The sequence below is a fragment of the Suncus etruscus genome, chromosome 3 (genome assembly GCF_024139225.1).
Source record: "Suncus etruscus isolate mSunEtr1 chromosome 3, mSunEtr1.pri.cur, whole genome shotgun sequence".
Taxonomy (NCBI): domain Eukaryota; kingdom Metazoa; phylum Chordata; class Mammalia; order Eulipotyphla; family Soricidae; genus Suncus; species Suncus etruscus.
In genome coordinates, this window is record NC_064850.1 from 33,626,287 (window position 1) to 33,651,420 (window position 25,134).

Here is a 25,134-nt window from a genome sequence, read left to right on the forward strand (position 1 = left end):
GTGATTTCTGAGCGCATAGCCAGGAGTAACCCCTGAGCAGCACCAAGTGTGCCCCCCCAGAAGAAGTGACTCTTTTTTTTTTGTTTGTTTGTTTTGTTTTTTTTTTTTGGTTTTTGGGCCACACCCGTTTGACGCTCAGGGGTTACTCCTGGCTATGTGCTCAGAAATTGCCCCTGGCTTGGGGGGACCATATGGGATGCCGGGGGATCGAACCGCGGTCTGTTCCTTGGCTAGCGCTTGTAAGGCAGACACCTTACCTCTAGCGCCACCTTCCCGGCCCCAGAAGAAGTGACTCTTGGTGCCAGAATGATAGCACAAATCAACCTGGGTTCAATCCTCAGCATCCCATGTGGTCCCCTGAGCATTGCTAGGAATGATTCCTGAGTGCAGAGCCAGGAGTAACCCGAGTGGCCCCCAAACAAACAAACAAACAAACAAACAAAAAAGTGTGACTCTCTCCTCTTTCCCCCACCCTCTTTACCCAGTCACCCATGGATCACAACCCCTGGGCCCCTATAGTGGGCCAAGTCAGTCTGGATTGTTTTGAGGCTATGAAAGCCCAGATGTCTCTTAGACTAAGCTAAAACAGACCGCCTTTCTGTTCCCAGTCCTCCTCTTCCATCAGGGAACCTTGAGCAGAAAAACAGCAAGCTGGGGGGCTGGTGGCAGGAAAATGGAGTCCCAGAAGTTGGAACCAAAAATCCAGGCTGAATCAAGTGCCCTGTGAGCTGAGACCTACCCATGCAGGCGTGTGTCTGACACAGTCAGCCCCCGTTCCCCTACAAGTGATGGGATCCACTTTCCAGAGTCCTGCAGAGATGAATCCTATCACGCTCAGCCTGGCACTTGGTAGGCATCTGAAACAAGGGGTGTCTTAGCCCAAGATACAGAATGGTCCAGAAACCTGAAGTAGCAGGGGACGGACCAACTTTAGAATTCTCTATAAACCCAGGATGCTAAGCAGCTCACATCCTTGTAAGCTCATTTTGTAGACGTCTAGGCTATCGGCTGGAAATCGATTTGGGTTTTACCCTGCATCAAAGAGCTGTTTTACTGAAATTCAGGTTACTTTTCCTATCGCTTTGACTTCAACACCCCTCATGACAGAAGACGCCACATCTAAGAAGCGAGGATAAGAGGGGGTGGTGTTAGAGAGAAGGAACTTCAAAGGGCTCAGAAAACAGAATTCCTCTGGAGTTCCCTAGCGTCCCGGCCCTCCTTTCTTAAGAACTGTGCACTAAAGAGCTGGGAGGGGGCGCTGACCCAGCCGGGGTCCGAAGCTGGGAAAGGGGGGCAGAGGGTGTTCCTAGGGGTGTCACCAGAAACCCTCCACAGAACTTGGGGGCCCCCAGTGCCAACCCCTCTGGGAGAGTTCTGAAGGAAGATTTCAAAGCACAAAGAATCCAAACTCTCCGCCTTCTAGCAGGCAGGGGAGGATAACATTGGGGTGACTTTCTTCTTGAGGGATGAAAGTGAGACACGAGATTTCCTGGGAGAGAGAGGCAAGATCTGGAGCGGGGAGGAGACGGGCTTTGTTCTCGGTGGAGAAGAAAAGAATGCAGGGGGAAAGAAACTAATGAGCTGCTGCCAGGAGATTTAAGGGCGGATTATGTATGGGGGAGAGAATACACACAACTGACTGTTTGGGCCAGCAGCTGTGAGAACTTTTCCCATCCTGAGAAGGGCAGGGTGAGCTTAGAGCCTTACACCTCTCAAAAGATCAGTGTAGCGCAGCGTGGAGTCTATAGGAGGCTCTTGCAGAAAAAGGATGAGGCAAAATCTGCCCAAGCTGGCCAAGGCCATTACCTTGCACACACCTGCATCTACTAAACCTGCAGAATGTTATGGCCAGCTAGCCGTTGACCATATCTGCTGCCTTGGAGTCTGGAATTGATCATCCAGCCATCCCAGGAGTCTGAGAGGCCACTCTGCATGCAAGGATGACCCAGTCCAGAGTTCAGCTGTGACAGACACTAGAGTCCCCCGGGGCCTTGGCAGGCAGATGGGAAAGAAGCTGAAAGAAACAGCAAAATCACTGAATGACTCTGTAAGAGAAGGGACCAGAGTACATTTCCCCTACTTCATCCCACTTCACTTTGAGATAGGAGCAGGGAGCAGTGTGTCCATATGCCTCAAATCTTCCATGCTATTCTATGCTACACTTTTTTTTTTTTTTTTTTTTTTTTTTGGTTTTTGGGCCACACCCAGCAGTGCTCAGGGGTTACTCCTGGCTGTCTGCTCAGAAATAGCTCCTGGCAGGCACGGGGGACCATATGGGACATCGGGATTCAAACCAACCACCTTTGGTCCTGGATCAGCTGCTTGCAAGGCAAACGCCGCTGTGCTATCTCTCCGGGCCCTATGCTACACTTTTTTAAGAGAATTCATGACAAGTGAACTAGTGAACTGCTCTGAATACCTCCGGCATGAAGGGCTCCTTGCAAACCACAGGGAGGGAGAATGCAAAGAGAATTCTGACTTTCACACAGCAGAAATGAGTCAATTAACTGGAAAAAGGTCCTGATGAGGCAAAGCCACACACACAGACCAAGCTGACTGATCGACAACTATATACCTACCCGAGCTGCAAAGATTTATTACCAGGTGCCAGAAAGAAAAGGGGAAGAGAGGAAAAGAAGAAAAAATAGGAGAGGGAAAGGTAGAGAAAGGGAAAAGTGGGAGGGGGGAGGGGTGGGGATAAGGGGAAGAGAGGGCATAGGGGGGATGAAGAGGGGAGGGGAAGGGGAAGAATAAAAATCTATCTTCTTGGGCAGGGAAGGTGGTGCTAGAGGTAAGGTGTCTGCCTTGCAAGCGCTAGCATAGGATGGACCACGGTTCGATCCCCCGGCGTCCCATATGATACCCCCAAGCCAGGGGCCATTTCTGAGCACATAGCCAGAGTAACCCCTGAGCATCAAATGGGTGTGGCCCAAAACCAAAAATCTATCTTCTTATCCAGAGAAAATCTGGCAAAGATGAGAAGAAATGAAATCTTGCTGACTAATCATGTGTTAAGTCCTTTTACACTCATATTTTAAACACAATGAAAATGACTAAGTAAGCTCAGAGAATTCCAGTAACCTGTCCAAGGTCACAAAGTTAGTGACTAAAGGGATTTTGTTTGTTTGGGGCCTAAACCTCTGGGGTATCCCCCTCATTTGGTGCTCAAGGAACCTCTCGGTCCTGGAGATCAAATCCAGGCCCCCTACATACAAAGCAGCACATGCACTTCCCCATCTCAGCCTACAGCAGCAAGAGAGTGAGGCCCTGAGGGTTGAACCTGAAGCCAGGGAGGCAGAAGAACTATCCCATGTCCAACAGAGTCCCCCAGAAAGTAGACAAGGAAAGAACTTGTTTGACTTTCCTGGAATGTTGGGGAATGCTGAAAGGCCTCTCTAGGAAAGAAAGGGCTAGGCAGCCAGCACCCCTAGAGAGCTTGAGATCTCTCAGGGCCAGTGGCTGTGAGAACTTTCCCCATTTTCCTGTTTCCTCCGAGGAATGACACTGGCTGGCCACCTGTGCCATCATCGTGGTTCCACTCCACAGAACTTGCAGGAGCACATCCACCTGGGCAGAGGATGGAGGCCCAAAGCATTTGCTAAAGTTAGTCAAAACACACATCCATGGGGCTGGAGTGATAGCACTGTGGTAAGGCGTGTGCCTTAGACACAGAAGGACTGTGGTTCGAATCCTGACATCCCACATGGTCCCCTGAGCCTGCCAGGAGTGATTTCTGAGCATAGAGCCAGAAGGAACCCCAGAGCGCTGCTGGGTATGACCCCAAAAACAAACAAGCAAACAAACAAACAAAACAAAAAACACACATCCAGTAGAGGGGGCTGTCTGGAAGTTAGAAAAGAGTCAAAGGCTCTGGGTGCCCGACTTTCTAGGAGTATGCTATTTCCAGAGGGTCCATTTCCAGCTCAGAACACTACCATACCCTAAGGATCCGAAGATCCTTAGATTCTATACAAAGACATCTGGGGAATGGAGCAATAGTAGGTTGGGTACTTAAGGGTTTTTGCCTCGCTGGCAGTTAACCCAGGTTCCATGCATGGCATCCCATATGGTTTCCAGAGCCTGCCAAGAATGATCCCTTACATGAAGTCCTCCTGGGTTTGATCCCCAGCATTCTATCTGGTTCCCCGAGCCCACCAGGAGTGATTCCTGAGTGCAGAGCCAGGAGAAACCTGAAAGTTCCATCAGGTATGGAATAAAAAAAAAAACAAATAAACCAAGATATTAGTAACTTCAAGCCCTCTCCCTTGGAAACCATCCTAGCAACAAGCTTTGGTGGGCAGTTTGGGGGAAATACCTATAAAGAAGGAAAAGTTGCACATCTGCCCACATCTCTGGGATGGTGCTTCCTTACCCAATGGGCACCTTAGTTAATCCCTCTGCTTGGGATAAATAATCGACTCTGCACTGTGGAGAAGCCCTGTTATTGTCTCTTGAGCCCGGATCTTTTACTACCTCTCCCCTCTCCTCCCTTTACTTCCCCAATGAGCTTGTTTTGCTTCACAATTCCTATCCTCCTGAAACTTTTTCCTTTGAATTATGGGGATTTGATAAACTTGGAAAGCCTGGGTGAGTTAGGACCTACTTTGTTTTTCTACAAAGAGCAATTTTTTCACTCCGGCCTGGGTTCCACGGTGGGTGGCAGGGATCATTCCTCACAGTGAACAAAACAGGATTCAGGTACTGCCTCATGGAGCTATTGAGATGTAATGTCTGGACTGTGCAGGTGCCCACAGCAGGCTCTCACCAGTCCTAGATTTCCCCCCAAGCACTGGCCCAGGTGACAGATGTGGGTAGAGAGAGAAGTCCCCTTCTTGAATCCACGGCCTCTCTCTCCACTTCACATGACAATTTGGGAAACCCTACTCCTTTGTTGGCTGAGGCCAACTCTCCTGCCTGCAAACCATCCTTCTGTTGCGAGATCTTTCTTTGCTGGGTCTGAGTCTTCCTGCCAGCCAGTGGCTCTAAACCCCTCAGAGAAGTAGCTGAAGATGACAGGCCCGGCTGAGCAGCGGAAGGGGTTGGCCAAGTTCCATTTAGGTTGCTGGCTCTTCCATAGTACCAGCCAGCAGCATCCTACCCAGCCCCCAGAAACAGCCCTGGGAGGTCAGATCAGCACAGAGAGTGGGGAAATGACACAGAGATATGGGCCTGGAGTGAAAGGGTAGGGTAAGATTTGAAAAAAAGAGAAAATGCCCTGGGAGAAAAATTCCCCAGCTGGAATGCCAAGAGCAAGGGTCCAGGAAATGCAGGAGATAATCCTCTCACACATCCAGCTCTTTCTTTTGTTTTACCACCCAACATACCTTTCACCCAATGCAAAGGTTTCACTCACCCCCACCCACCCCCATTTAGAACAGGTTTTCACCTTTCTCAGGCATTCCACAAAAGGCAACAGCAGGGCCCTGTCAGCCTTTCCTCCAATATGACTGACTAGGTCACCATCTCAGCTCACATTCTTCACTTTGCACCTTGACTTCCCAAGGACAATCCAGGTGCTCCAACGGTGTGGCAGGCCACATCACTTGCTGACGCTCCTCTTTATTTACCATTCCTGAATCTACCCACCATCCCCTCTGACTAACACTTTCATTGCTGATTCAGAATCAGGGAACTCTTCCCCCAAACTCTCTGGAACCGGTCCCACTGTCCAATCTGGATGATCTTTCTATCACCTCCTCAGCATCCTCCTCCTCCTCCTCCTGTCATCAATAAAACCCACAAGAACTTAGTGTAACTAGCAGGAAGAGAGTGAAGAGACTTCAACACAGACGTGGGAGCATTTAATTTTCTATAGCGACTTGCCATAGAAAAGTTGCCAGTTTTACCCCCATTGAGAAGCCAAGAAAATGCTGCCTGGTGCCTCTCACGCTGTCCATTGCTGGGTTCCTACCATTTTGACAGTTCTTTCAGGATTCTTAATGCGCACAGCAATTTTGGGCCCCTCGGGGGATGGGAGAGAGGGTAGTTGCCGAAAAACATGCAGGTCAGCTCTCACCCTAACACACTGATATTCCTCACCCAAACACACTGAAGCAGAGATCCTTGTCTAAGAAAAAGCAGGTGTTCAGAAAAGCAGGAGGTATCAATGACCACCTATATGGTACTTGGGCAGGTGGGCAAGCATGCATGCGTGTGTGCACTGTGTGTGCACCGTGTGTGTGTGTGTGTGTGTGCGTGTGCGTGTGTGTGCGTGTGCGTGTGCGTGTGCGTGTGTGTGTGTGTGTGTGTAATTAACCTTCAACTCCACTATCAGGAATTAGGGACCAGGAAAGTCAGCTATTCATCATCCCAGGAGTTTGTGTACTAGACATTTGTTTCGAAACTTTTAAAACAGATCCTGACACCTCTGCTACTTATTAGCATACAAACTGAAGGGAAAAGGCACCCCAAGAATTCAGAGGATGGAAATGTAACTGCACCACACCATGTGTTTTTCTAACACAGCACCTCAGTAAAATAGATATAATCAGGCTGCTTAAACATTCACCTTTCAAAGTGAGTATGAAAACAGAATGAAATTGGATGACTGGGCACAATATTCATGCACCATGCCTCCTAGGTAAGTGCTCCAAGATAACTGGGGCTGTTTTCCATTTAAATCAAATAATGTAGGATTGAATGAGAATGAAATGTACATGGCCCAGTACACTGACGGCAAAATGCTGAGCTCAGAAATATTCTGTGAGGAACTCAGAAAATACAATGGAAAGCAAGAGATAGCGTGACTTGATATGCAAATAAAATCATAAGCTAACTGGTTGGTTTTTAAAGCTCACACTGTCAACGAAATTGTGGAATTAAAAAATAAAAAGAGTACGCCATTACAACTTTCAAGGTTTTTTTTACATCATCTGTTTCTCCCTTTAATAATATTAAGTTCAAACTTGCAAGCATTATTATTTGACAACCTTGTCATTCAATCCTATATCCATTTCACAGTAATTTAGCACATTTTTCTACATATTTGGTGCAATGAAGCTTCATATTGATTTTTAAAGATGCAATACATGAAGAAGTAAAAAATGCTTTACCACTTGCCAAAAGGAGAGTGGAGCAGACATTTTCAAGCTATAGAGCACCTCACCTTTTAAATTAAACTCACACAACCACATTATTAAATACGAGAGGGTATTTAAAAACCTGTCTGTGCTTTCCACCATCTATGCTACTTCAAAGATAAAAAGTACAATGATGATGTAACTAATCTAAGCTGGATCCAAGCTGGCGACAATATGACAAACAATATGACAAACTCCTTCAATGTAAGTAGACTTAAGAGTGGCTTGGTATGTTGTCTGCCAACAATTAAATGCACACCAGTTTGAACGACTGGAATGAAAGATGCTTTACAAGTTAAAAAATAAATGCTACCCAAGCAATGAATAAGCTATTTCTTGTGCGCAAATTCAGCATTTCAGTGGCCAAATTAACAGGACTATGTTAATAAGCTTAAGGTTGTAAGAGCTTTCTAATCTTTTAATTGTCTAAAAGGATGTGCTCCCCAAATATCTCCACACCTTTCCTACCTTCTGATTCTATCTTTTCCCCACCCTACCCCCAACCAGGTCCCTCCAAGTTTCCATCTCCAGTGAGAAATCACTTTTAGTTTCCTTAATTCTAATATATTTGGACCACTAGATCCAATTTCTCTAGTGGTATGTTATGGAGGCATTTAAACACACATATACATACATACACACAAAGAATATATAAAGGAAGAAAAAGCTCAAATCATGAATTAAGCAGAAAGCAGAAGAAACTAAAACTTTCTGAGTCAGCACTAGAAATTGGCCATTTTCATTAAAACCCTCAATATCCGAAAGGCCAAATTCTTTGGAGAGGCCATTAACGTATATTTTGCGGCTCATTAAATTGCTTAGCAGAAGCAAAGAGAAGCATAAAGAGCTAAGTGGTTAAGCTGAAATGTCTGTGATGGTTCCTAAAGAAAAAAAAATTAAGAGCTGTAGAAACTTTCTTGAAACGTTTTGACTGCAAGCTTTAGGGACAGTCAACCCCAGTGGATTTCCCTATCTTTTGATGTCAAGTTGTAATATCTTATACAAAATATAAAATACAGGGCCGGGGGCCAAAGCAATAGCACAGAGGTAGGGTAGGGTGTTTGCCTGGCACACGGCTGACATGGGACGAACCCAGGTTAATTCCCAGCATCCCATATGGTCACCCAAAACTGCCCAGAGTGATTTCTGAGTGCAGAGCCAAAAGTAACCTTTTGAGCATCGCTGGGTATGGTCCCACCCCCACCAAAAATAAATAGATTAGGGCCAGAGTCTTGCACATGGTTGATCTTGGTTCAACCCCCAGCAGCCAAAAGGGTCCCCCAAGCACAGTGAGGAAGAAATTCCTGAGTGCAGAGACAAGAGTAAATTCCGAGTGAGCATCACTGGCTCCAAAACCACCACACTCCAAATATATGCAATATGCTGTCCTTGTTTTTAAAGTGAAGATAGTTTGTTTACCAGCAGGAGCCCCAGGGTGGAGCCTCTCAAAACATCTTCAGTCAAGGCTGGGGCTCATTTAGAACCACAGACCAGCACACAAAGCAGAAAGATATTAGAATTGAGGTTTCCCTGGAGTCCCCAGAGAAAATGAAAGAACTACATGTTACTTACTTCCAGCTACACCCACTAGTAAATCTGATCACTCTTCCCACCTTTGCTGATGGATGATTTAAAGGCTTTTCTCTCTCAAATGATTCCGGATTAGAGCCTCTATCTGAAGATGTACCAAGACCATTTCTGAAAACACTTTGTTCTCCTACTCGTGGTTACAGGGCAGCACCCACTCTAATTGTTTCCATTATTAAGTATCAAAATAATCAAGATCATCTTATTTAAGTATAAGATTTGGCAGAAGCTTAGGAAATGAAAATTTATGTAGAAGGTTGGCAGGAATGCAGTTGAGGACACAGATGGGAGGGTGACTTGGCAATGGCTATAGTAAAAGCATCAAGACACCAGAGTCCTGGGGCCCAAGAGATAGCACAGTGGGGAGGGTGTTTGCCTTGCACAAAGCCAACTAGATCCCTGGCACGTCACATGTCACATGGTCCCCAAGTCTGCCAAGAGTAATTTCTTTTTCTTTTTTTTCAGGAGTAATTTCTGAGTGCAGAGACAGGATTAACCCCAAGCGCTGTTGGTGTGGCCCAAAACAAAACAGAAAAGATAAGAGAGCCCTAAAATGACATGCTAAGTTACTTCTCCCTTTCCAGATCAAGATCCTGAAAACCAAACTGGTAAAGGGTTATTATAGCCCTATGGGAAGTTGATTTGCCCAAGTTCCCTGAGCACTGCCTTGGGAAAACCCCCAAACTGAGCTGATTGCCTTTCTACGCATGCAGAGCACCAAGAACTGGAATATACAAATTACAGTAAGGCCCCCCAAGTGGCTCAGCAAATCTACAGAAAAGGAAGTAAAAGAGGCCCCAGAAATCAGCTCTTCAAATGTACTGTAAGGACCAGAGAGAGAACTGAAGTAGGTCAGACAACTGACTATTCAGCAATGCAGTCTTTTTACTTTACATTACACCGAAAAATGAGCTGCATATTTAAAAGCGATAAATGCAGCTCGTCTGTGTGCCAGGGGACAGCTTTTATTTTCATAGAAAAGTTAGAAAGAAAGCACAGGGAGTTCCCATCGCATCCTCCATGGTTCCCGTTTCCCTGATGTTAACACCGTGTATTGCTACTGTTCTTCGTTATTTATTTATTTATTTATTTATTTATTTATTTATTTATTTATTTATTTATTTATTTGGTCTGAACTAAACACTCAAAAGTGTACTAACTGGCACGCGCTCTTCTCCAGTCATATATGCTGGCTGCTGGAAGTCCACCCCTGACACTGTGTTCCTGAAGTTAGCCTGCAATTAGTCCCCCTTGCATCCTGGACCAGTTTTTCGAACTTCACCTGTTTTGAATGGCCTTGACAGCTTTGAGACACTGATGATTAGATAGAAGAAAGCTTGTTGGCCTTGTACTTTAGTTTTTGTTTTGTTTTGGTTTAATTTGGTTTAGAGGCCATACTAGTGGTGCTCAGATGTTACTCCTGGCTCTGCATTCAAGAATCTTTTGGCAATCTTATATATGCTCAGGAGCACATATGGGGTGTTATAAATCAAGTTCAAGTAGGCTTGGGTTCAAAGCAAGCATCCCACCTGTTGTACTGTCTTGGGCCCCCGCCTTTTACTTTGGTTTTTCGCTTGTTTTGTTGTTGTTATTATTTTAGGTTTTTTTTTTTTTTTTTTTTTTGTGGTACCAGGAATGGACTCAGGTCTCATGCATGAGCTACACTACTGAGCTATATCCCAGGCCATGACTGGGTATGTCAGACAGCATTAACCCTTGGGGTCAAACCCACAGAAGGGCAGCTCTCACTCATGACATCATAGCCAGGTGTAACTTCACAACAAGATGTCATCTGCTTGGCCACCTGGCTAAGACCAGGCTAGTCAGTGTTTTCAACTTAGAAATTTAGTTTTCTGGGGCTGGAGAGATAGCATGAAGGTAAAGCGTTTGCTTTGCATGCAGAAGGACGGTGGTTTGAATCCCAATGCCCCATATGGTTCCCTGAGCCTGCCAGGAGCTATTTCTGAATATAGAGCCAAGAGTAACTTCTGAGTGCTGCCGGGTGTGACCCAAAACCAAAAAAAAAAAAAAAAGAATTTTTTTTTTTTAATTTTCTGCCCCTTTTACGTACTGTGGAAACTTGTCACCAAGTGTAAAAACCCACTAGATGTGGAGCTCACTTCCAGAGCCCTGCATGGAGAAGCCACTGCATTAGTTCTCTGGAATCTTTTTTATCAGAAACAAGAGAATGTTAGGTTCGGGATGGCTCCCAGATCCCATGCATGTGGCCCACTCTGGTTCTTGAACACTTAGGTTCTGCTTCTTTGAATTTCTAATCAGCTGAAACTTCTAAAGCACAAGCAATAGCACAGAGGGTAGGACATTTGCCTTCAGTGCTACCAGGTGTGGCCCCAAAACAAAAACAAAATGAGAGCAGTATGGAACCCAATTTAGCCAAAGTCACCAAAGAGATTATGAAGCTCAGACATACCAGGGGCCCAAGTCAGAGTTCAGCTTACAAGAGGGCTTGCCTTGCACAGTGGGCTCGTCCCTTGTTATCTATCCCACACAAATACAGAAACTCAAAGACACACACACACTGAATGTATCAGTAGCTCCATTGTCTGTGACCTCAGATGTCATCAGAGCATGTCATTTCATGGAGCACGACAGCCCAGTCATGTGACTGTTTGCAAATTCCACAGTTTAAAAAAAAAATCCCACCTCTCCCCAATTAAGGAGACAAGGAGAGGGGAAGTCAGGGAGGTTACACTAGAGGAGTATGGACCCTCTAATACAGCCTGTGTCCTTTGTAACAAGAGGGAGGGGGCATCTGGATGTAGCACACGGGGGAAAGGCCTCATGACCAACAAGACAGACTGGTCAGAGAAGGCCAGCAAAGTCTAGACTTGGGGGGTGGGGGTAGTGTTGGCCCCCACAGTCTCAGAAGAAAACACCAAATAACTCACCGGCACCTTGATCCTGAACTTTCAGTTCCCAGGATCTGGAAACCATCCCTTTGTGGATTTCTGTGGTTTAGCTATCACTTTGTGGGGACAGCCCCAGAGGAAAGGCCCAGGGAGATGCAAACCACATACCTGTAGTTCAGGGCTCAGCTTAACAAAACCCACCCAAAGACAGCATTAGATGCCAGAGATCTGGGTGATGGCACTCCCATTCACCGTCTGCGGGGAGAATCATCTATGGGGTTTAGATACGCATGATCCTGTTGTTAGACACCTGTGATCCTGGCAGAGTGGGTCCAAGCACTCCTTGCCCCGAAGACCTGCCAATGTCAGTCTTTCATCACCCAACTCCGGAAAGGCGTGAGTGGCCCAAGGCACCCATAATGGTGATCCCTACACCCCTGCACACCCAGCCAGATATGGTCAAGTCAGTCTCTGGGGGAGCCCTGTGTCATGACTCATTTTTGTTCCCCTTCCCAAGGTCATGGCAACAAGCAGCCAGCAGGCTAAGAAGAGAGTTGGATGCAATGGCATCACCGCACTACACCAGTCACACGTTCTCGTGCCCTGCACAGACACACAGACAGAAACACTTGGTCAGACACACAGCTTTCTGTGCAGGGCTCACACCTTGGGAGAAAGAATGACCTGTTTTTAGAGTTCTCTTGGAGTTGATATATCATCTCACTGCACATCGAGTGTCCTAAGGGCAGGTAGGTAGGAACCCTTTTCCTCATCACTGGGGAGAAAGGCGACCTTCGTATTATTTTCTTTGGGGGGGGGGGGGGATGAGTTTTGGAGCCACACCCAGCAGTACTCAGAGGTTACGTCTGGCTCTGCACTCAAGAATCACTCCTGACAGTACTCAGGAGACCGTATAAGCTGCCGGAGTTGAGAGTCAGGTCAGCCACATGCAAGGTATTCGTCCTACCAGCTGTGCCATGGCTCTGGCCCTTGACCCTGCGTATTCTTAAATATTCCTGAGGAAATGATCTTCATTACAAAAGCTCTGCTTAGGCTGTATTTTTATGCCTCTACTTAAAAAAAAAAATCAAATGAAGTCATTAAGCTCAGGCCAGCTCAGAAAGCCTCTTGCCTGGGAAAGCTATTCCTTCTGCAGCCCCCAGAGCTCAGCTCTAATCCTTCAAATTATTAAATAATTACTGTGCTTCCCTCGGGGTCACAATTGGCAACAAAATACTAGTCTAAATGAACCAATGATGTGACCCACGGAGGAGCACAGGGAAGCTCTTTACAGGGAAGCTGAAGGACATGAAATATTTCTGAGGCACAAATGGGGGGAGGGAACATACCTGGGGGTCAGACTGGGTGGACACAAGATGAGATACACCTGCAACCAGTGTCATCTCCCCCACGTGTCAGCAATTTTCCACCCCTGTTCCACAGTCCTTCCATTTCAGGAGGGGCTACAGCCACTAGGAAAACAACCAACCATATGTCTCTGGCCTTCTGGACGTTTCTATAACTGGTTGGACCGCCTTGGAAAATCCTACTTTATCTCTTACAGGGAAATGACCTCAAGTTGTCATTTCCAATAAAGTGTGCTTCCACTGATTTTTTTTTTATGAATACAGACAAAAGCAGCTACAACCCCCCCCCCAACTCCTTCTCTCCCCCCTCCCCGAAAATCTTTCAGACCGGCTGTAGTTGCTGTGTAGGGTTATTAGTTTCTAAGGCAACCGCGTATATCTAGGCACTAATGGCCTGTCCTTTTGCCAGGCAACAAAACAGCCTTGTGATGCAACTGCACCTGTCTGGACTACGCGTTACTATGGAGACGCTGCAGTTGCCATGGCTCCCATCACGCTAATCGCCTAGCAAAGGCAGACATACAGCAGTCTTCTCCGAGAGCCCAGCTGTTCCTCCCCAGCTCTCGCAGAAGCCCGATTGACAGGGGCCTGTGATGGAATGCTGCTCGAGAATACGCCAACGCTGCCACAGGACCACTCTCTGCTTTCCTTGGGCAACTCGGCAGCAGCCCCGAGAAAGAACCTACTAAGTAGACTAACATGCTCCTAAAATATGAGTTTATGCCCTGACTGCAGTCCCCGTATCTTTTCTCTGATGTGGGGAATATAAAACATTTCCGTGCATTAAAATAAAAGTATTTTTGCCTAGGATTTGGGGGAAGAGTATTATTTCTGATCAAAATCGTAGCTGTGATTAAAATCAAGTCTACAATCTCTGTCATATGTGGCTAGACTCATATTTGCTCATGTATTATGTGGCTAGTGTTTAAACTCACATACTCATATGATTTTTTTCTTAAACAGTAAATGACAAACCCTCCCTTTCCAATTCTCTCTTTGGAAATGGGCACCCATGACCTCATTGTCTCCAAAGGAACAGGCAAGCAAAAGAGAAAGAAAGTCCCCATTGTTCTTTGAGGTTTTCCTTGAGAGGCAAACACCAAGTAACCACAACAAAATGATTGCTGGGGAGCATGTCCTCATGGAAACAGAGAAGGACAACAATTGAGCGAGCCTGTTGAAGGCCTGAGTGAGACACAGGTCGGGATGGTGAGATACAGGTCGGGATGGTGACGAGACAAGATCACCTACTTGATATATCTGTACCTGCATCCCAGCCAACCTGCCAGCTTTCCTGTCGTATTTCTACCCTGGAAGACATTTCGCCCTCCATGGAACCTTCTAAAACCATGATCCTCTGGAACAGCAAAAACTAGGTAAGGTTTACAGAAATTCCAATAATATACCTACCTCCCATAGTACGTTATGTCGTTCTTATTTACCTGTGGCCATTTAATAATCACAGACAGCACATAATACTGCACTTGAGGGCCCATCTTGGTCCAAATAATACGACCTCAGGAGACAGAAAAGTTTTCTCTGGCTTACCTTTGATATGCCTGAGGAGAGGCGGGCGGTGTGTTGAACACGTGTGGGTGTGGGTGATAAGGTGTCTTTTTCAAAGCCTGAATTAGATTTTGTCTGTACTCGGGGTCTATGCACCACAACGACCCTTTCCCAATACTCTGCAAAAAGAGAAAAAAAGAAAAAAAAATACAAAAACAATTAATAAGAGATGCTTAGATGCTTTTTGTCTTCTGCAATGAGCAAAGATAAGAGATTATAGGACCACTTGTACTTATCTTTTTAAAGCTTTACATCTACTGGCTAGTCTATGAAATATTAAAAGCTGGTCCTCTGACCTTAGAGCACTTCCTCCCACACCTATCAAGTTTGACAGATAAAATAGGATAAGCAGGAATACTGGTACAAGGATGTTATGATTTTCACATCCAGGCTCTCAGCTCCCTTTCCGAGACCCACAGTGGTAGTGAATGTGTGTCATTCTCTTCTCAAAATTGTGCTCTTTATTTGTCACATTTCAAACAGAGAAAGAGAAAGAGGGCTAAACCCTTCGCCAAAAATGCCATTGTTGCTGTAAAAAACAGGGAGATGTTTTGAAACTCTCCCACTTTACAACCACAGAAAAGTAATCCACCTGTTTTTTTCCTACTCGCTCACAAAAGAGACATTTAAGCTTCAGCTGGAAATCGTTAACCACCTTCCTCAGGAAACAAAAGAACTCAGACCCAGGATTTACTTCTCGGTCTCTGGATTCACAGCTCTCAGCTCAGACCTCAGGGTTGAGTTAGGAGTCAAACTCAAAACTGCCAGTTTCCTCCAGCTGCTTCTGAAGGAAGAAGGGGGTACAGAGGCATTTGGGCTGTGCACACAGGGGGTTGTTCCAAGCAAATTCCTTCCTCCCAGGTCCAGTGGAACTGGTGGCAGGCCAACAGGCTGGCTTTGCTCCTTGTGCGCTCTTTCAAGTGACCGACAGTCAGTTTGGTAAAGTCACTAGTAAATATTGACTAATCTGGAGAGAAAAGGGACCAAACTAGAGCGACCCACGCCCACCCAATGCTTCTAAACAAGAGACTCTTTTCATATCTGTTGTACAACAGGAAGATTTAGAAAGCAAACAAGAAAACCATTGAGTTATTCTAACAATGGAAACTCCAAGAAAATCCCTGCGTAGAAGTAAAAATACGAGATTCCTAAAAATCCTTAAAGAAGCCTTTTCAAAAAATGCTTATGTGTAGGAGAGGTAACTAAACTAGCTGGCGTATGCAGGGGCTTAGTAAGTAGGAGGTCCAAGTCTGAATCCCAGCAATGACATAGTTGGGTATGCCCTCTCCAAAAATGAACAAAAAATAATTAACATAAACAAAACCATGCATGCCCAAGTCATCAGGCTCAACAAATAATTGCAAACTAGTCCCAAAGCTCATCTGAAATGTATTTTAACATTTTATTTATGTTTCATTTTATTTGTTTCAAGACACCAAACAGTGCTCAGGGTTTACTCCTTACTAGTGAGGTTCAGGGGACCATCTGCAGTGTTGGGATACAAGTAAGCATCTTAACAGCATGGTCCTAGCTCGCCGGCCTTAAAGCCACCATCAGTGCGGGCAGTGTGAGCCCTGGGATCAATGAGAGCCTGGCTTGGTTCTCCGTCAAGACTGGAGCTCAAACCCAGTCAGGCCAATTTGCAGAGGGGCTGAGCTCCCAGCTGAGCCAAGCGATGTCTGAAGACAAGACATGCCAGTTTTGAGAAGGTTCGTGTCCTTGGAACCTCATCTTTCACATGAACCTTCTCACACTCCCAAAGTTCCAGGGGTAGGAGGCCACTGCTGAATTTCTGCCATTAAAAAAATGCTGCCTCCAAAACTCCCTGCTGGCATTTTCCCTGGGGAAAAGGCTGCATAGTGTCAGAGCAACAGGGTAGCAGATAGGGTACTTGCCTTGCACATGGCTGACCTGGGTTTGATTCCTGGTATCACATATGGTTCTCAAGCACCACAAGGACTAAATGCAAATCAAGGAATAAGTCTTGAGCTCTGTTGTGTGTGGCCCCCAAATCAAAGAGCAAACAAAAAGAAAGAAGAGGGGAGTGCATAGATGTTTCTTAGGGAAAAAAAGGGCCATCATTGTCTTTAATGCAACCCACTTGGGTTCAATCCCCAGCACCCCATCTGGTCCCCCGAGCCTGTCAGGAGTTAATTTCTGAGCGCAGAGTCAGGAGCAATCCCTGAGCACCACTGGGCACCACTGGGTATGCCACCCTCCCAAAAAAGAGTCCAAATTTCAGGGGTGTGATATGTGGGGTGCATCAGGGAGCCCACTAGGAAGAACCAAAGAAGGGTGAGGGGAACCCACTGGTGATCTACCCACTTCCCAAACAGGGGCAAGCCATACTCCTGAGCAGGGAAGACGAGCTGGCAGTGAGGTGTCTGTAAGAGAGAATCTGGCTTCATCTCAGGCTAAATGAAACAGAATGAAGGGGCGAGGGCTGCTCACAGGCTCAGGGAAGTCTTGTGTCTTGCATCTCTTTTCTCTTCTCTCCTCTCTTCCCTCTCAATACCCATTTGCTGGTCACCCCTGCAGTAGGGAGAGCCATGGAGTACCCAGCTCACAGGTAACTATACCTAGTACCAGAGGTAGACAGAAAGAGGGATGGTCCCAAGGCAGATGTGACACCACCCCTTCCCAAGCAAAGCAGGCACTCCCCTGCCCCAAAGAGAACTTTCTTTTGGAGACTGGCACCGGCCCTGTGCCAGCCTGATGCCATATACATCCTACACAGCAGAACCTGCAAGTTGTCAGGGCTGGGGAGGGGTGGTCCAGTTGGGATCCATGAAGCAAATGAAGTCACAGCTGGTTCTCCACAAACCAGAGACAGCCACCCCTTACCTCTGCCTTTGACCCTGAAAGGAGCCTTCTGTGAACTGATGTGACATACACAAAGATCCATTTTCCTAGTCCCCCTTACTGAATTCACCATGACGCTCTTTCCATCTTGTCCATGTTTCCCATTGGCCTTCTGGACACCCGGAATGTGCTCCCATTTAAGTCCTTCCTTGGTCACCACAAGAAGTTCTGATCACAACAAGCCAGAGTCGGGACCAGAGAGATAGCAAGGAGGTAAGGCATTTGCCTTTCATGCAGAAGGTCATTGGTTCGAATCCCAGCATCCCAGATGGTCCCCTGAGCCTGCCAGGAGCCATTTCTGAGCATGGAGCCAGGAGTAACCCCCTGAGCCGGTGTGGCCCAAAAAACAAAACAAGCCAGAGTCTAGAGGCTTCTTTTGCCCAATCTTCATGCAACCACCAAGAAGCAGAGGGAACTACACACATGGTTGGGGGCACCTTTCTGAGCTTTAGATCAGTATGCCTCTCCTGGCCCCCCAACCTGAAACTGGGTCTACATTTATGGTGAGAGACCAGGTTCCCACACACTAGTCAAGACTCTCAATAGCACCTTCTGAAAATTTCCAAAGGAAGTTTAAATTACCATGAACACATCGTCTGGCCATAGCTGGGCGTGCTGGGAATGTCTCGAGTCAGGAGGTTTCATCATCGGGGTTGGGAGGAGCTCAGGAGGGCCGAAATGGGGTGGCATAGCCTCGGATTCATAATCCTTACTCCTTAGTTTAATGTGACAATGCAGAAAGAAGCAGTTCTCAATGTTTTTTTGTTTTGTTTTGTTTTTCAAAAATGAAACCATGTGAGAAAGAATGCATGTGTCTTTAGCCAGAAAATTTTAGTTTTAGTGTCCCTAACAGAGCAGAAAGAAGTGTTACTTAATTCTCGCAGAGTAGTAAGTTTGAATGTCAGTTTTTAGAATGCAGATTTTTACACACCCCCCTTGCCCTCTTTAATTTCCCAAATTCATTTCCCTCTTCTCCACTATCACATTCAGCAGTGCTCAAAGCTGACTCCTGGTTCTGCACTCAGGAATTACTCTTGGCAGGCTCCCGAAACCATATGGGAGGCCAGGGATTAAACCCAGGTCAGCTATGTGCAAGGCACAATCTCTACATGCTGTATAGCATTGCTTCAACCCCTTCATTTCCTTGTTGGTCACATCATGCAGCAGAGTGGAACATAAATATACATTATTGCTGTTGTGATTCCCCTAGTTTAATTAGGGCTCAAGGAATATAATTTTTGTTTTGTTTTGGGGCTACACCCAGCTGTACTCAGGGGTATGATACTGAGTGTGGAGGATCAAACTTGAACTAGCTATGTGCAAAGCAACTGGCTTTATCCACTGTATAATCTCTGGAATAAGCGAACTTTTTGAATAATTTTGAGTGCCATAGACCATTCAAGGCTAAGAAACTCTAAAAGGAGTAGAGCCAACAATAGAGGCCACCATGAGATCTAATTCAATGCATTAATTAAAAAAAAAAAAGGGCCAAACTGATAGCACAGAGGTTAAGGCACTTGCCTTATATGTAGCCAAATCCAGTTCAACCCCCCAACTCTGACTGGTTCCCATTAGAAGTGAGTTCATTAGAAGTGAGTGCAATGCACAGAGCCAGGAGCACATAACTGAGAATGGCCCAACCTGGCCCCAAATTCAAAATAACAAGATCCTCATTCATAGACACATTTTTTCATTTGTTTTTGGTCCACACCCAGCAGTGCTCTGGAGTTACTCCTAGTTCTGCACTTAGAAATCACTCCTGGCAGGCCGGAGCAATAGCACAGTGGAAGTGTGTTTGCCTTGAAAACGACTGATCTGGGAAGGACCCGGGTTCAATCCTCGGCATCCCATTTGGGCCCCTGAGCCTGCCAGAAGCGATTTCTGAGTGCAGAGCCATGAGTAGCCCCTAAACACCACCACTGGGTGTAGCCCAAAAACAAAAAAATCTTGGCAGGCTCAGGGGATCGCATAGGATGCCGGGAACTGAACCTGGGTTGGCAGTGTGCAAGGCAAAGGCCATACGTGCTGTGCTATATAGACACCCAGCAGCGCTCAGGGGACCATATGGGATGCCGGGATTCAAGCCACCCTCCTGCAGGCAAGGCAACGCCCATCTCCATGCTGTCTCTCTGGCCCTATAGACACATTTTTATCACAAACTAAATCTATATGTGTGTATAAATATCTATATAGGTACATGAAGATAAATGTCAAAAAATATATGCAATTTGGAAAATGAATGTGAAAAGCCAAAGGGGAGGAGGAAGGAATAGGCATGAAGAAAGCTAAGTTTTTTGTTGCTTTAATTAAAAAGCAGCAGGGAATTCATAGACACCAACTCCCTGCTTGTCTACAGAAGAAAAAATGACAAGGCGAGTCTTGAGCACAGAAACACAATTAGTAAGGAAGATTTAAGTAGGGCCCGGGGGCTGGGGGGAGAAAAAGAGGGAGTGAAGGAAATGGACTACTAAATTAGGTCTAAGATCCAAAGATAACCCTATTTTCTGTTTGTTTGTTTGTTTGTTTGTTTGTTTGAACTCCAGGTCTGTCCCACCCCATCCTCCACCCCCAGTCTATCTTCCACAGAATCTCTGGGTTTGGCCTCTCTGTGTGGCTCTGAGCTGCTGGGAATAAAAACCGCTTTTCCAATGTTGCTTCCAAACTCTGGAAGCAACATGAACATGTGAATGGTCACTGAAACAAAACAGATCCAGACCAGCACTTAGCACAAACTTCATAGACTAGACTAGCCAGTATGCATGCCGGTGACATTCTGAGCCTGCTCCCTATAACACGGACATGCGCCCATGAGTATTCGGATTTCCTAGCTCAGGAGGGCTCGGACACTTGTTACTGGGAATCTGAACCCACAAGTGCAGCCAACGTCATTGCCCTCCCTGCTGTGGGCATCAACTTCATCACAGTGCTGGTCTTGCTGCAAAGACCAGATTGCATAAGCACCAGCCTGCACCACTCACACACTTGCCCAGATGTGCTGCTCACCTGGCACGAGCAGCTAGAAATCACTCAGGGCACCAGGAGCACTGGACCACAGGGCTCCAAGAGTGCACACGGTGCCATGTGCAAGGGGAAACCCTGGGGGTTTGAGCTTCTGACTACACACTTCTCTGCATGGGTACTCTAATCTCTTCTACTCTCTGGGCCCCTCCATTTTCATCTATTCATTTTGGGGTTTGAGGACATACCTGGAGTGCTCAGGGACTATTCCCAACTCTGTTCTGGAATGTGTGTGGGGGGCCTGAGGACTCTTTCTCAGCAGGGCTCCAAGAACCCAGAGTACCAAGCATGCACCAGCCCTCCAAGCTCTCTCTCCGGAACCCCCTTTGTTCCCCACCTTCTCACCACTTATGAGTTTTAATAACACCATTTGCCAGCAGCAGAATGGGAAGAATACGGCAGGACACACAGCCAGTGGGGCAGGGAGCCGGCGCTGTGGGAATCTGGGGGCTCTGGTGATGGGATGTCAATGTCCATTTCGGGGGGAGGGCATCCTAAAATTGCCCACCCTGGTCTGTTCCCTTGTATATAAGGGACCTGGAACCTGTTCTATGCTGGACACAGAACAACCCCCTCCCCTTTGCTTCTCTCAGGGCACTGGAGAAGTCAGGGAGCAAAAGCATGACAGACTGCAGCACCTGCCGGGAAGGAAATGGAGTGATGGTGAGAGCAGGAACAGCCGTTGAGGGGGAGCTGAGGGGGAAGGGGTGGAAGCAGCAGGAGGACCCGCAGAGGAGCTGGGGCTGTTGGCCAGGCCTGGGGGAGAAGCAGGTGGCAGGTGGCAAAGGGATGAGTGGGAAGTGGGAAGAAGGAAAGGAAAGGAGAAAAGGGAAGGGAAGGGAAGGGAAGGGAAGGGAAGGGAAGGGAAGGGAAGGGAAGGGAAGGGAAGGGAAGGGAAGGGAAGGGAAGAAAAAGGGATAAAGGATAAAGGAAAAAGAGAAAAGGAAAGGAAAGAACCCTGGTTGGAGATGAAAAGCACATGCTCTGCCTATGTGAGACCTGGGATTGATCCCACACAGGGACATGGACAGACAGATGGACGGCCACACACACAGAGTCACTCATAGGCCATCTCCCCAGTGGATCCCAGCATCCCCTGAACCCCCAAGGCTCATGAGAGGTCAACACTACAAAGTGACTCCTGCCAACATGCCTACAAGAAGGGCCAGAGTGATGTCCAGGCTTTCCTGGGGAGCTCTGCCAGAGTGAATACCCACATAAAGCAGAATCGGGTCTATACCGCTACCTGTGGGGTCCGGAGAGTAACCCCAGACCTGTCCCAGACGTTCCTTCCCATGTAGAGGGCTCATCCTATCTCCCCAGTTCAGGGCTGACACTGGAAGGACACAGACCTCACCTCACTCTATACCCAGCATGATGCAAACAAAGAGGGTTCCTGAGCTTCTCTCTCCTGTCAAGGGACATCACAAATAAAGTTGGAGGGTTCTGGGATAGGGTGGGGGCAATAAAGGGGGGGGGGGTGATTCTAACAAGCAACCAAGATTTACACTGCCACAAAGTGCTCGGTAAGTGAAAGATTCCCAATGCTCTAGTCTCAAAATTCTATTCTTCCTTGAAGGAGTTGGGAAATCTTTTTAAAATGTCCAAGAATTTAGAAAGTGAGCTGCAGAACCAGCCAAGAACATGAAGAAATAGGGAGAGAGAAAGAGATGAGGGAGCAGAGGACAAAACTGATTACCAAGAATTTTTTTCCTAGATACATCATTGTTTATTTCCCTGAGCAGACAATTACTCCAGAAACAAAGACAGAGAAGTCACATCAGACGCTTGGATTTCCCTAACAACGGTTGGCAAGGCTGACAGCATCCCATTTTCCATCGCTGAGCCCTTCTCCCCCCCCCCCCCCAGGAGAGAAAGCTTCGTCCTCTTGCCCCTGAATAACCTTATCTCTAGTCCAGGCCTGGCCCTGGCACCACTATGAGGATGGGTGGGGTAGAGGGACAGGACCCAGGCTTGGGGCATTGGGAGCTGGGACACCTCTCTGCAGTCTCTGAGTAAATTCGAGTCAAAGCAGAATGGACAGCTCCTGGCTCCTGAAATTGTCAGGACTAGCTCTGACCCACTATGACCTTGCTGAGATTCAACAGCTATAAAGAGAGTCATTGGTTGAATGTGCCCAGAAAGACAATTGGCTGGGGGCTGGGTTGTTTGGGGCCTCGTTTCACAGAGGGCCCTAGATTTGGGGAGCAAGGTATGGCTGGGGCAAATGGGGGAGTATTACAAACCAGAAGGGTTGTGCTGCCCTCTTGGCCCCCTCCTGGAATGTGAATTTCCACAGAAGCGGGTGCTGAGTGGTTTCTTATCACTGGTTTTGTTTTTTCATGCATGAAAATGGGTTGTAGGTCAGGTAAATTTGGACCATCAGCCTCTCTCTGTTCCAGATTCCCAGATTCGGGGGGTGGGAATGAGTCATACTCCTTTCTTCACAGTCAGCATGGCTCATGGACCTTCCTTTCAGTGGAACACATACTCTTCCCAGGTCCTGGAAAGATTCAACTAGAAACACAAACACACACATATACACAATTTGACACTAAAGAACTTTTATTTGAGGGCACTTTCTGTTTGCTCACTTAGAGAAAGTGGATTTCTAGGAGATAGAAAAAGTCAGAAGGTTAGAAATAATGAATAACACTAACACCCCCACCCACCCAGATTTTTGACTCAAACCAAGTTGCTGGAGAAAGATGAAAGCTGGCATGATGCGACTGAGTGGGTTGGGGAGGGGTGGGTCCAGGAAAGAGGACCAGGGGCAGATCTGAAGATGTCCAAGTAGCAGAGGCTTGAGGCTGGCAGGGCTATGAGGGCTTTGTTGGGCTCAAGGGGTTATTTATTTATTTATTTATTTATTTATTTATTTATTTATTTATTTATTTATTTATTTTGACCTTTTGACCCACAGCCAGCAGTGCTCAGGGATCACACCTGGTGGTGCTCAGAGGACCAGACGGTATGCCAGGGATGGAATCCAGGTTGGTTGTGTGCAAGGCAAATACCCTCCCCTGAAGGAAGTCAGTGACTAAAGTCTAGAGCATGGCTTAAGCCAGTCTGCAGGCATATGTTTGGCTGAAGGCCCACAGTCTCCTCAGACCAGGACTTCCTGGAGTGGGCAATGCTGCTATCTGCCCAGGCTGGAGAGTGAGGAAGGCTAATGAAAGGGGGTGCCATTATCTGTTCAATTACTTAAAGAATGAAACTTTCCAGGGAGGCAGGCGATGAGTAGTTTCTTATTGTTTTGTTTATCATGATAAAGGTTGTAGGTCAGGTTAAGTTTAGACATTCACCCCTTGTTCCAGATTCTAAAGGCTGTTCCCTGGCAGTGGGACTGGCTGTGGCTTTGCATTACCAACAGTTAAAAAGAGAAACGAGCACCATAATAGCAAATTACCTCTACTTATTAAAAATAATAACAACAACAACAATAATAATAATAATAATAGAGGGGGCCGGAGAGATAACACAGTGGTAGGGTGTTTGCCTTGCACGCAGCTGAACCAGGACAGACAGTGGCTTGATTCCCGGCATTTCATATGGTCCCGCATGTGTGCCAGGAACGATTTCAGAGCGTAGAGCCAAGAGTAACCCGAGTGTCGCCGGGTGTGACCCAAAAACAAACAAACAAAAAAATCAAACTAGAGTCAGTCTGTCTCTCCTCTACTTATAAAAACTGAGTCTCTGTCTTTGTCTCTCTCTCTCTCTTCCTCTCTTCTTCCCCCCCCCTCCCTTTTTGCTTCTCTCTCTTTTCTTCAATGTCATCGAATGCCACAAACGTTCCCTAACACACTGATGAGGCTGAGAGTCACAGAGGCAGGGGCGGCTCAGGGGACCAGAGATGCCTGTGGCTGGGTTACAACTGGCCCACCTAGCGCCACTGTATCTGCTGGTTGTCAGCAGTTACTCATCTATTTTTAAATGTTCCAATACGATCTTATCTTCCTGGCACAGGCAAAGTTCATTTGATCGCTTCGTTTCCAAAACTAAATGTTGTTACATGTACCTGGCCAGGTGAAAGCCACTGGGGGAAGGAGGCACACCAGCCTGCTACCAACAATTACAGCCTTCTACTTAAAAGCAAAACAGGGTAGCACAGGGTAGCAGAGGAAGCTTGGCAGGCTAAGCACTTGCTGTGCATGCAAGAGGCCCAGATTCAATCCTCAGCACGCAATGGTTGCCCTGAGCCCTGAGCTTAAAGTGAACCCTGAGCACTTCCAGATATGGCCCTCCCTTCAAAAAAAAAAAAAAAAAAACTCATTAAAGACTGTGTATCTTGGTAAATGCACTCAAGCACTTGAAGGGGGACAGGGACATCATTGTGGGGTTGACCAGCTACTCACTTCCCCTGACAGTTACAGGGGAGTTTGGCAAGGAATTCCGAGTCTGGACACAAGCCTTTCACCACCCTCCAGCTCTAACAGGTTCAGGCTGAGGAACAAATAGTTTTTCCTCTTCCCATTCCAGCACCTGGGGAAGGCCTCAGGCTGTGGTGCAAACAAAACTGAAAATCATAGCTCGCGTCCCCAGTTCTGAACACGGCCCAGGAGCAGCACCCAAGAAGCACAGTCATGTAGAGGAACTCTCAAGGGCCAGGGCCACAGGGAGGACCCATGGTGCCAAGGCCTGAGAGCAGGGGTCAAAGTGGTCAGTACCAAGAGTGGCAATTGCTAGCTCTGCTGAATGACCCTTGTGACTCACTTGAGCTCCAGACTTGCTGGGTCTGCACCCCCCCACCACCACCACCCAGGAAGGGGCTCAGGGCAGTCAGAA

General features: G+C 46.9%; 1 protein-coding gene across 4 annotated transcripts in view; it reads right to left on the reverse strand.

Moving 5' to 3' along the window:
• The window catches only part of FOXN3 (forkhead box N3), a 422,773-nt gene that overhangs the window by 147,742 nt on the left and 249,897 nt on the right, over positions 1–25,134 (reverse strand). For all 4 annotated transcript variants that reach the window (XM_049769838.1, XM_049769837.1, XM_049769840.1 and 1 more), the window contains one exon: positions 14,452–14,588. In XM_049769838.1, the coding sequence (XP_049625795.1) occupies positions 14,452–14,588 (137 nt within the window). The remainder of the gene's footprint in view (positions 1–14,451; positions 14,589–25,134) is intronic.